This window comes from Topomyia yanbarensis, chromosome 3 (assembly GCF_030247195.1).
Source record: "Topomyia yanbarensis strain Yona2022 chromosome 3, ASM3024719v1, whole genome shotgun sequence".
Classification (NCBI taxonomy): Eukaryota; Metazoa; Arthropoda; class Insecta; order Diptera; family Culicidae; genus Topomyia; species Topomyia yanbarensis.
Window position 1 is genome coordinate 70,047,837 of NC_080672.1, and position 12,784 is coordinate 70,060,620.

The window sequence follows — 12,784 nt, forward strand, 5'->3', positions numbered from 1 at the left end:
GATAATACTTCTGCAATTCCACTGTAAAACAATGATCAGATCCGTGATTCCGTTTAATAAATCAGCCATCGAGGGATACGATCGCTGCAAGGAGGGGCCATTGTTCAGTCAACTGTTTTAAAAATTTTCTTACTTTTGGGAGAATAGCAACCATCAAGTTTTTCATAGGATCGGTAATGTTGAAAGCTGTGAATATCCAGTGCACCATTTCAGAAAATTTAAGGAATCCTGTTTTAGATTAAGTTTCTGACTGTAAAATAGAAGCGTTTGGTGCCCCAGGAAGTACTAGGAACTCCTGCTTGTATCTCAATTTCCCAAAACCAGGGGGTATTATACTCGAATTTATAGCAGCACTTGCAAGCATCATCCACATTTGCCGTATTGCTGCTTGTTGCTACAAACAAGCGCACAGGTAGAAAAGCTTCTCCCACTTCAATGTATCTCGGAAGTGCAGATCCGGCGAAAAGCACGCGAAACGGGTCTGATGGATAGTACTTCCCATCTTTTGTGAACATTGAGTGCCATTGCTTGCACTCTACATTATAACTTAAAATTTACTGGACTAATCGTCTCGATATTTTTAATAGTTTGTACTTCAGGTCGTTTTCCAGGTAATCACAAGAGCTTTTCTTTAAATTATTCCAATGAATATTTTTACTATAACACGTTAGTCGTCCTTTTTGGCAAGAATCGGATTTTGAAGCCAAAAAATCGCCAATCACATGGACAAGTACCGTGGATTTTTATCCGTAACAATAATTTTCTAACAAAACGAGTTGTTTAATGCTGATTTTTTTTAAATGCCAATCATATAATAGAAATTTGGGAAACATGTCCTTCACCAACCTGAACTCCATGACAAACATACTATTTTGTTTCTCATACCCTAATCTACACAATTGCTAAAATATAGGCTCATTTGGATTGCATATGCTATTAAATATTTCTGAGCATCAGCCAGGTAGTGGCACACTGTTTTTTAAATCGATGGAGTCACACTAGTCTAATATCCTTTAATGGATGGTCTAGATATCCGTCGATTCAACTAGTATATGATCGTCTACTTCGAAAATTTTTCTTGTTACCATTTTGACATGCGATATAATTGCACTACAATTTAAAAGGCCAATATTTGTTTCAAATGCTTTTATTCAAAATCATCTAGGTGATACAATACGATAAACAAAAAGTTTTTTATGTATGGTGGAAGATCAAACCACTAAAAATTTACTATGGCGACTGTCATTGGATATGGGTAATCGTATGCTGATTAGAGAAAAATGAACTAAATTAAAATAGGAAATCAATGTTCATTGAAATCTTATGGCAAACAAATGCAACAATTTGAGCAAAATTATACCCTAAATCTGTGTATAAGTAAATGCCAGAGTGTGACGGATTCCTAGTTCTTCCAATTTACAATCAATCAATTGCTTCTAAAAATTGCTAAAATTCGATTTTTTTTACTCCCATCTAAACTGGTAAAAAGGAAATTTACAAAAATCATTTCGCTTAATACTTTTTATCATTAAAAATTTGTTCGTCTTTTGTTCTCTCAATATAAAACGTTGGCTATCACACTCGATTTTGTGTCTTTTTGTTGCTTACACACTAATAAACTGTTTTTTGTTGCCTCGAACGAGGTAAATACTCTGCTTTCGACTTTTAGGTAAAGGTAAAAGCCGCTCAATCAAATGGCATTGAATTGAACAGTATCTGCTAGAAATAGGAGTATTGCGTTTCTCCTACATCGTAATCTGCAAACGTTGGCACACCAATCGGGTTTCCTTGTTCTACTTCAGCACGGCAGTGTAGAAGATGTACATCAAAATGTAGTAGAGTGAGGTCAGTATCGATCGAGCGGCCCCGCGAGACATTAGTCAGATGAGGAAGGATGACCCGTTCGTGGGTCGCCCTCTGGAAGGTGTCTCGAAATTGATCATCAGTCGATTTCGTCCCGGTTGATATAATCTCAGATAGTAAAGGTAACCTTCATCGTCAATGGTGAAGAATTTGTTGAACTCGCGACTGATGATCAGTTTCTCGGCCGATCCGATCAGCTTGATGCAACTGAGAAGATGTGGTTTGTCCGAGGGCCCCATTTTACCTAACCACTGCTGTGCGGCTTCATCGATGTCAAATGTGAACGATCCATTCTGGGCAGGACTGGCTGCTAGTGGGGATGCTAAACCTGACGATCGGCTACCGAACGATGACCGGTGAATATCAATTGCCGGTGACGTGAGTGATGGTCTAGTCTTGTAGCGATTGGAGCGCCTTTTGAAGTCAGCCGAATCTAGTCGAGGGTTGTTCATCACATAGTCCAGACTCCAGAATGCGATCTGTTCTCCGATACTGACCAAAATATGTGGACTGTTGGGATCCTGCCAGGGACTGAAATAAAGCGAAGCAACCGGACATTTGTGCGATTCCAGTGTGGCAATAAGTTTTCTCTCCTCTATGTTGTATACTTCAATGGAACCCCGTTTGTACCCTACGGCTAGCAGTTCCCCGTGGGCGGATATAGCACAACTTGAAATCCTCTTCGGCGGCCCATTCTCCGGTTGGCCGTACATGTGCAGCAGATGGAGTTCTAGTTTATCATTTTCGTCTGTGTAGATTTTGAACTGATAGATAGCACCATTAGTAGAACAGATGATCAGACATTGCTCGTAGAATGCCGATGCATCGTAAGTAAGGCTGTGATCGAGCCGGAACTCAATCTCCTTGGTTTGTACGTTTAAGATCTGAAATAAAATTCTAATATTAGAGAGGGAATATGAATCGGTGCGACATTTGAGCGACTGAAACTAAAAGTCGGGAGGGCAGATTCTGCTTTGTAAAATCTCTTTAATTAATTAATGTGATAATTGTTTAAAAAACTCAAGTGTTAAACTTGGACTGAGATCTTGCTCGGGGGCGGATCCAGAAAACAAAGTCGGATTTACGATTTTGAAGCTTGGTGTTTGACTCTGGTTAGGAATGATTTTGAGTTTAGAAGGAATTTAAAATTTCTCAACAAGTTAATAAAACAACTCCTTAAAAAAGACAACCAGGATAAACCATAAGTGCAAAAATGGTTTTAAGTCAAATGATTTTTATGCAGAGAAATCGGAATAAAGTTATATCCCACAGAAAATGTTGGCTAAAAACATTTACCGTAAAAAGCGGCTATTTCTATAACCAGCTTGTACACTCGAGATTCCACTTAAATGATTTTTTATGTCGAAGGTAATCAGTCCGACTTCATCACTTCAAGTTATTTACCCGACACTCTAATTAAATTAAAAGTGTTTACAGAGAAAAATCTGTCCTTCTGCTATTTACTTTAAGTCGCTCATTTGAGATAGGGCCTAGGCGGGTAATTACACACGAATTTTACGAAATGCTGAACGAGAGCCTTATTTCAAATAATGAAATTATTCGTCAAAAATAGAATACAAACGTGTCTGTAACGTTTAAACGTGTGGGTTAAGTTACAATGACTGTAAACGTCCTGTAAAGAGTTTAGTGTGTATTCTGTGTTGTTTACGTTTGAAGAATTTCAGCACGATTTACTGGTTACATCTATGCAGTCGCAATAATGCTTAGTGCGAATATCGTTCAGTTAAAACAAAAATGCATCTTAGCAGTTGATCGTAGAAAAGCAGCTTTGAATCTGTTATTTAACTGTACCCCGCCCAAATTTAGCAATTCTATAAAACTTACTTCAAATTGTTTTCTTAAAAATGTGATGTCTATCCTAAATGAATATGAAGTTCTCAATACGCCGAACTAGAATGACAAGCATAATAACGGTATATACATTATGCCTCACTCCGCATAAATTGATCGAATAAAAGTAATTTCCTAAAAAATATGCTAAAAATCGCGAAAAAATCTAGTCAGGCAAGCGATTTGTGGATTTTGCCTGAACCTATTAACGAGCAAATCTAAATGGAAGAATAAGCCAGTCCTGTTTTTCATTGGGTAACACCAACGTCCGATATTAGTTTGAACTGATTTGGCATAATATCCAAATTAGAAGCCATCCAAAAAATGCATAAAACAACTGGTGTTGCGCATATGATGAAACTGTTAAATAAGAAGAATGGAAATAAAATTCAAAATATAACAAAACGTAATAATATAGTAATGCACAATCGCAGGAAGTTTTGAGATACATCACAGAATTACATGGGATCATTTAAGTTAATTTTTTTGAAAATGAAGGTGGAGTGCAGACATGCTGTTCACGTAAGCAAATAATCGGAATGAATTAGTTTTAATCTCAATTTCTTTGTGTCGATAGATATGCGTTTCGTGTATTTTTTGCACTCTGAGGCATTCTATGAAGTCATGCAAATCGATTCTGACGTATTACAGTGAAGACCCGATTTTATCAGCCCCCGATGTTATTACCCCCCGACTTTGTCTGCCCCCAATTTTATCAACTTTTTGACCCGATTTTGTCAGCCTTATATGAAAATTGATAGTTGGTAGTTTGATGGGCTCTAGCAGACGAACCAAGTTGAATTCAAGTAAATCCTTCCTTGAGCAAATTTTTCTTATCTTAGAGATCCGAAATAAGGCAAAAAGAAGATTTTTAAATTTTGCGCTGTCAGACGCCCTTAAGGGAAATTTAAACTAAATAATCGGAAAGGGTTATGAGGCTATATCTAAGGACTAAAGAAGAATATTTTAAGAGCTTCGGTTTATTGAAAAGAAAGAAAAATATATGCCCCTATTTTGTAAATGTTTTCGTTTATCACTTTAAAATTCACCAAGGGGTGATAAAAACGAGTTGACACTGTATTGCAAATCCAACATAAAGAAAACGTTCTACGGAGGTGTTTGTTTACAATAGAGAAGCCAATGATCCCTGACGCAGTGACGAATTAGCCAATGTTTCATCGCCACAAGAAGAACCTTCACGTAAAATAACAAGTTCGGTGCACGACATGTGACGGGCTCCCTTCCGTTAATATTCGAATGAACTGATCTCCAGAAAAACATTTTTCCAAAAAATAGGCAGAATGTCAAAAATATTGAAAATACTTCTCGTGTAGCTCATTATTTTCCGTTTCCCGATTTTGCTTAGTTTGCATTGAACAATTTTTTTTAAAAAAGCAGGGATTCTAATACATTGTTTTTTATTACCCGCTAGTAATTACCTTTTTAGGGAATAGCTTGTTGATTGGGGACATTCGCGGAAATGGAACCTAGATTTGCTGCTACAGCTTAGCCAATGGATTTTGCAGTTTGTATTCTACTTTTGTTCAAGTCTGAGCAAAATCAATCGAAGCGAACGACAAAAAATAGTCATGTCGATCTCGTGTTATCTATTTTAGAAGCAACAAGTGTAACTCTTGTTAAATACTGTGGACATTGACTTTAGATCTTGCCAAGGTGAAACATTTACTTAAGGTAAAAATGGAGCTTAGGCTTACAGAAGTCCAGTTTCATCGTTTAGGGCATTCAGTAATAATAACGTTTAACGCTAAATTAATGGCAAAAATAAGACTAACCGATCAGGCACCGCGTACTTGCGAAAGGGTCATCTAAAGAATTATGTCACGATATAAACTCATTTACCGTAATTAAATGCAATACACAGTCTTCAATATCATCACCTGAAACATGAACGATTGTTGTTTAGATGTTTGTTGCCTGAACTGTGACTAATTACAAACACTGTGATCAGTATCTGCCGATTGGCGAAGAATTAAATCAAAGATGACTGATTTGAATTTGTGACCCGTAAAAGCAAGAATTTCGGACGAGAACTTCCGATTGCGATTTATATTCGAAATTGATTTTTGTCCAGCGAAGGATTTTATTTTTTTATTGCTTATTTTTTTAACTCCTTCATGCCCATGTTGTTTGTGGATAACAACGTTTTTGAATAGCTTTGGATTGAGGCAAGATTTGCTCACAAAAACAAGTAAGGCTAACAAATGTGACTATTACCTTTCATTTGAGTATTAACAGTTACACGGATCAGCTCTAGAACTGAAGTTATTGTAATTAGTCTGATTAGATTCCGATGGAGCAGTGCTGCCAGGGACAGTTTAAGTTGACGACGGAAAATGAAATGATCATTTATCTTCGATATGTTGAAATAATATTGAAAATTGATAAAATCTATAAATTTATACTATCTTTGACTACGTTTTCCACTTTACGTGTTTCTTCACCCCACCGTACAGCCGTCATCTTGTGATGAAATCGCTCGTAAATTTATTTTTTTTTATTATAAATCCCATGCAACAAGATCGATTCATCTCTTTATTGCGTCAAGAAAAATTCGTAAAATATCCCTTTTTTCGAGCTCAACAGTAATGTAATGTCGCAACGTTAACAAAACTACCCGGTTCTGGACGTGGACCAAACTCTGGGCGCTATACATTTTTTTATGAATCAATAATTTCCTGAGTTTCTCCTTGGTTTAAATAGTTTTTCAATCCTGAACACAGTGGACTACCTTCGCAACTTTTAAAAAGTTACATCGACATTTTGGTGGCTCCACTTATTCCCATCTTAGGCAAATAGTTTTAATCAATAATAATTTTTGTTGTTGTTTCGATCCTACCTCACGAGAGAGATTTCCAAGTACCCACAGTCACTTCAACATCAATAACCACCTCATGGAAGGCACCTGATACTGTTGATGTTTCGGCTGTAATTCAATGATGTACATCTAGTGCTGAAGACTTCACGAGTGTCCTTCGCGCATGATCTCAAGATATTTTGTTTGATTTGCTTTATTGAAGGTTTCTCCAACATCTGAATCCAGTTTTCGTTGATTGGTATAGAAAGAGTGTGTAAACCTGAAGTAGTGCTCGGTGAGCTCATTCTCCCGTAAGAAATACCAGGTTGGTTTCAACTATCTGCAGAAATTAACCGCGAAATTGTTTCACCATCGAGTAGGCGGAGTCCCTTGCGACTGTCCTGGTTTTTTACTCGTCTGATATGGTTACTCTAAATTGGGATAGATGCCGCATCAAAACTATACTATTACTCCAAGAAATAGCGTAAGCGCACGCAGATCTTTTAAACCAAGGTAGGTAATGCGCCTGTCACTATGATGTGATAGCCTAACACTACGAAGTTTAATCTTCGATTGTTTACAATCGATGTCAGTTGAGCAACGTATGGAATATAGCTCAATTGTTTTTACCTACAGAGTACACATTAAGAGCGTTCGCACAAAAGTGCAAGACAGATTGAACATGATAAAAGTTTGTTACGATAAGATTGTTTTTCAGTACGCGAATTTAGTTCAGTCAACGTTAGCATCTATTCCACGCACTCTTTGAACATCCCCTTCGTGTAGTTTTGTCAAACACTTGCTTGATCACAGCACCGAGCAACAAATTTGCTGCAAGCAAAGCAGCTGTCAAACGACCTTCCGCTCAGAATGAAAATTTCGATCGTGAACCGACAAATGGGCCTATATAACAAATGTACACAAACGGAGATTTGATTAATATCTTAAAGAGGAGTAAAAATACTTCATAATAAATATAAAAACTCATTTATAAATGTTTTACACTTCAAAAAAATTAATAAAAAGCAAAAAGGCGGATCCGACTTGCAACCGTAAACAAACCGCCAGGCGGGTTACGCCTCTACATTTCTAAGGTAGTGTATACGGGCGAAATTGACAGCATCATTGTTTACAAGGTCCGTAAACAGAATCACCCTAAACAAAAACCAAACGCTTGTTACGCCTCGGGAGAATAACAAATTTTCCCCTCCAGCGAGCACGACGAAACCCACATTTGATTTTTGTTTTCTGGCGACACTGCAGGGCGAAATTGAGATTGTCAAAACAAGAGGGCGACTCGAAAATGGCCTAATCAACATTTCATAACAACACTCGGCGAAATATATTTTTTTCAATTTTATCAACGAAATCGTTATTATATAAAACATTTTAGTTATGCTTCCGAAAACTAGTATTGTTTTAATGTGTTGCAATACATTTGAAAGCGCAGTATGCAATCACTGTTAAAATACGATTTAATTTTCTGAAGCGAATTTTCAAAGCTACACTGAAAAAAATCCAAACGTTAATTCTATTTGCCTCAAACCGCTTAAAATTCATATGAAGAAGAAATGCTATTGTTATCACGCGCACACATACCTTCTATGTGTCAACTGTATAAACTATGTATGCACACAAATAAGTTATATGTGCATATTATTATAGAATGGGGTTTTATGTGCCTAATAGTTACGAAATGTGTATGTAAGATTAATATTTCTTGTAAATACACACATTAGGTTTATGTGCCAGCAAATAGTGCCTATATGCCTCCGTTAATTGCAAAAATCTATGTGTAAATTCAATAGGCATAACGTTTACTTTTTTTTGAGTGTATTTTTCTCGATTCGATATCATTGCGTCGGCCCTTTGGTCGATTCATGATCGATTTCATTCGTAGTGGAGTGAAACGACACGACTGGTCGACTATAAGATTGCCACCCGGAAGAAACAGTGTGCCGTGAGGGTTTCGCCCGCGAATAAAAAACTGGCTCGCGTCGAATGAACTTTTTGGTTCCACAGAGAAAAAACCATACGTTCGGATCGATTCGACCAGAGTGTGAAGCACGTGGAACTACTCGCATTACTCGAAGGGAGCGAAGGAGCCAAAAGATTTGCGCTAAAAAACGACGGAAGTGCACGGAAGAAACGACTCCAGGTTCCAGAGAATGTTACCCACTGGAAGACGGTAACACCGAACAGACAGTTTGGCGAGTCGGAACGCTGCAAAGAAGGCCATCTATAGAGGGCGTTGATCTGAAAACTAGTTCTTTGTTCTGGAAACTGAAGCTTTGTTTCGGAAGCTGATTCGTTGTTTGGAAGCTGATTCTTATTCAGGAGCGAATAACTTCTGGGAGGCATAACGCCCTGACCCGGCCGACAATCCTGAGCACGACGGAGCAAACTTGGCGGCTCGGAAGCGTACGGGGTCGACGTCGATCGACTGGGATTGCTTGCAACGAAGGTGTGCGGGAAGTGCGGAACCCTAGGGTATAATTCGTGCGAGTGCAAGTAAGCTAGTGTAAGGAAGAGATGGCTGATTGGGTCTAGTAACTAGCGTCCAGGAAGGAGAAAATGAAGAGAAAGCGGAGCGGGGTGGAACATGATAGGGACATAGGAGTGAGAAGGAAAATGCGGTGGATGAAGTTTTAACAGTATATTAAGGAAGAACTGAGAAACAGCAATAAAATTTATGAAGAACCAGATTTGTGGATTGTTTGATTTCCAGATTTGGGTAAGCCTTTTTATGCAACAAGTTTTAAATGCCACTAAAAGTGGAGCGCATCCAAAGACTCTTGTCCGAATACATACATACATACATACACATCTGGAAGCACTGGATACGGCTAAACAAGACACTATAACCTCAGGAAGTTATAGCAAGCTGACATTTTAGCAATGAATGGTGTACATAAAGGCAGATGGAGGATCTACACAGATGCGCCTAAGGGCGGTACGGTGTGTGCGATAGGTGTTTAGATTGAGAACACTAAACAGCGACTCAGTTACCACTTGAACAACGAAACGAGCATAACATGGCCCACCACTAAACAATATTCCATAACGAATATCACGTAACATCAATGACAGAGCAGTGGGATTAAGGCCAAGTCGTGCAAAACTGAGAAGCAACATCAATTTAGGCACAGAGAACAAACGTTCATCTCAAGCGTCAAAGTTGAGTATGAGACACATTTAAAGGTAATTGAGATGTTACCACCAGAGGTGGTTATGTCGTCACTCCGTTTAGTGCGTGAGTTTTTTTTTCAATTGATGTTTAAGCGACTGTTATAATATGCCAGTATGGTGGTCGTAATGGTCTAGCACAGCGCTTCTCAACCTTTTTCGTACTATGGACCCCTTAGAAATCACCCTGGGTTGCTGCGGACCCAGAGATGAACATCGATTTTGTATGCTATCAATATGTTATTTTCAGTTTGTTAGGAATCAAGACTTGAAATTTCAATATGCGCCCGAAAAATATATTTTTCTTCGCGGATCCTCAGCAACGACTTGATGGCCCACTAGGAGTATGCGAACCCCAGGTTGACAATCTTTGTTCTAGACTAGTCCAAAAGGTAGAAGAGGAATGCTCAACGAACAAGATGGATCAAACAAATTTTGAAGGGCACTGAGGACCTTTCCGTGCTCTGAGAGGTTTGCAACGAGAACTCTCGGACCTAGTGAACTGGAGCAGACTTCTTGAAACAGCAAATGGCATTACGGCTTTAGACTTAGTGGTATTAATTAAAATTGGAAACGGTTTTACGGTGAAACGATCTGTCCTTCTTACTTAAAACTTCAGACGATCAAATCAGCCTTTTTTCTTCAGACTTTTTTCATGTCGATTTCAGGTTATTGCCACGATCCTATGTGTAGGTTATTGGTTTCTTTTGTCGAAGCTCTCGTTCTAGCTCTAGAAAACAGACAACATGGGTAAAGTTTTTGATACAATAATAAGAAGAGACGGTCCAGCGGTTCGAGACATCTACGCTTCGTGTGCAATTACCCTTACATTTCATAAGTTGACGTACAGCTTATTTACAAGAAAATAAAACAAATACTAGTCGCATAATCTTGTTAACCACGAAAACCTATCTTACAGTACCTGTATTGCCTCTTGATCAGCTGCATTAAGGCTGGAGACGTTAGTACATTTACAGAACAAGTTTTCTTTTTTTTCTCAAATCAATCTAAATCCCCCGCTACATACCTCTACAGTACAGTTTTCGTAAACCAAAACCAAATAGCGATCCATGAAGAGATAGCACTCCCAAACATACTCTTCAATTTCTAACTCGGATTCTCCTTCGAACAGTACAATGCAGTTGGTATCGGTAGCAGCCACGAGTACTTGCAGGTCATCGTAATACTTCAGCAGCTTGATAGTCCTTCCCAAATCCAGTATCGTTTCCAGTTTCTCTCCGTCAGCTGGATTGGCCCATTCGGCCATTCGTAGCACTTGACCGTTTTTAAGACCAATGTAATACCGGGATCGGCATTGGACCAGTCGTTTGACCTCGCTTGCCAATGGTTTGTCCTCAACCGGTGAACTTAGCTTACGAAAATCGTCTCTACCTTGGAAGTTAGCATACTGTAATTCCTGAACGATACGCTTGCGATCGACTGTTTTTACGGTGGCTGGTTCATGATCCAGATCAGCCAAGAAGTTAGTACTGCCCTGCAGTTGATATTGATTGCTGACCAACTGATTGGTGCCCGTCACCATAAGTGAGTACATGTTTATTACGTTTCCACTATCTTCGGACGATGAGATCAGGATATACCGGTACTGGTCGTCATCCAGGGAGTAGATATCTACGTCTAGTATGTTATGACTGATGTTGGTTCGCAGCACTTCGACGTGATCGCGAATACTGAATATTGAGATACCCTGAGTTGTTCCCAGAATAACATACTCATAATCATCGGAGATGGCACTGCAAGTGTTTCGATGATGGGCAGGTGTTACGTAGACTACTTCTAGTCGGTCGGTTTCGAGCAGATTGCGTTGATTACGTTTGAATGTGCGCAAACGAATTTGGTTCGGGGAAACAGACACTAGAGCATTCCCCATATAGTGAATATTGACGACCTTTGGTTCCTCAAAGCGATACTCGATGCTGGTGGAGTTCAGGTTGAAAATGAAACCTAGGTTGTCTTGCGTGAGAAGAAGTAACTTTGGGATGCGAGTAGGGTTGTCAATCAGCGGTTTGATGATGTAGGTTTTTTTAATCTTAGTATTGCACCGTGTGTTTTCTTTAAAACTACTCGAACCATCGTAGATGTACAGGAAGCCGTTTTCAGTTATTGCAAACATTTCACATTGGCTGATGCCGCTTGTTGTACTGCCTATTTTGGGCGTGACACAAAAGCCGGTGAATCGGTCGCACGGATCGTGGGGATGTATTCTTTGGCTACGCGGTCGAAGGTTCATGCTGTCGGATTCAAATTGTCGAGCGTTTCGATCTACCGGAACGTTTTTCATCGACCACACGTTAAGGAAACCGGCTTCATCCAAAGCTACGAGGATATTGTTTGCAATCTGCATTTCCATTACACCGCCTTGATTGCCATCGAATATTGTCACCGGTGCCGAGTACCACGGCGAGAGATCTACCAGCGATATTTGGTTATTGTCCAAACTAACCAATGCCGATCCTGGATCCTGGAATCGAACTTTAATAGGAGCTCGGCGAACCTGAACCAGCTGATGCTGATGAGTGTGATCACTAGAAAAGAAAGACATAATTAAAAAAAGTCAGCCACAGATTGTCCAACACCAGATAATTACATATCGCAAAACCAAACACGGTTGTCATACTGGTTGGCTTGAATCTTCGCTTCTGTAGCGATCAACCCCCGGCAATTGAGAGCCAGCTGCAACAAGCACGTATCGGCCGATTTGGAAAGCAGAACTTCGGCACCCATAAGAAATTCGGTTAACGCTTCCGCGAAGGATTCAGGATCATCTACACGGTTGAAAATGTGCTCCTGGTATAACCGAAGGTCCCCGACGGTGTTGGGTAATCCAGTGTATCGTAGTTTTTGTTCCAGGAAACCAAAATCCAGAAAGAGGGTTGGAAACAGTTCATGCATTTCGGATTTTTTAAGGTGATTGGCAATATAGAAGTGAAAGTAGTTGTCGTTTGGGAAAAATTTCAGTAGGTCCAGTTCCGTACGGTTGTGTAAAGCTTCTGAAATTCTACAAAAAAGTTAAAACAAATTATAGTACAGGTACGAGAGGTTAGCATA

General features: G+C 39.2%; 1 protein-coding gene across 2 annotated transcripts in view; it reads right to left on the bottom strand.

Annotated features, from left to right (window-relative positions):
* Positions 1–1,131: 1,131 nt before the first annotated feature.
* LOC131693031 (uncharacterized) overlaps positions 1,132–12,784 on the bottom strand; it is a 67,027-nt gene continuing 55,374 nt past the window's right edge. For both annotated transcript variants that reach the window (XM_058980501.1, XM_058980499.1), the window contains exons 4-6: positions 12,324–12,734; positions 10,743–12,261; positions 1,132–2,747 (exon numbers count right to left, since the gene is read on the bottom strand). In XM_058980501.1, coding sequence (XP_058836484.1) covers positions 1,881–2,747; positions 10,743–12,261; positions 12,324–12,734 — 2,797 coding nt within the window. In that variant the 3' untranslated portion in view covers positions 1,132–1,880. The remainder of the gene's footprint in view (positions 2,748–10,742; positions 12,262–12,323; positions 12,735–12,784) is intronic.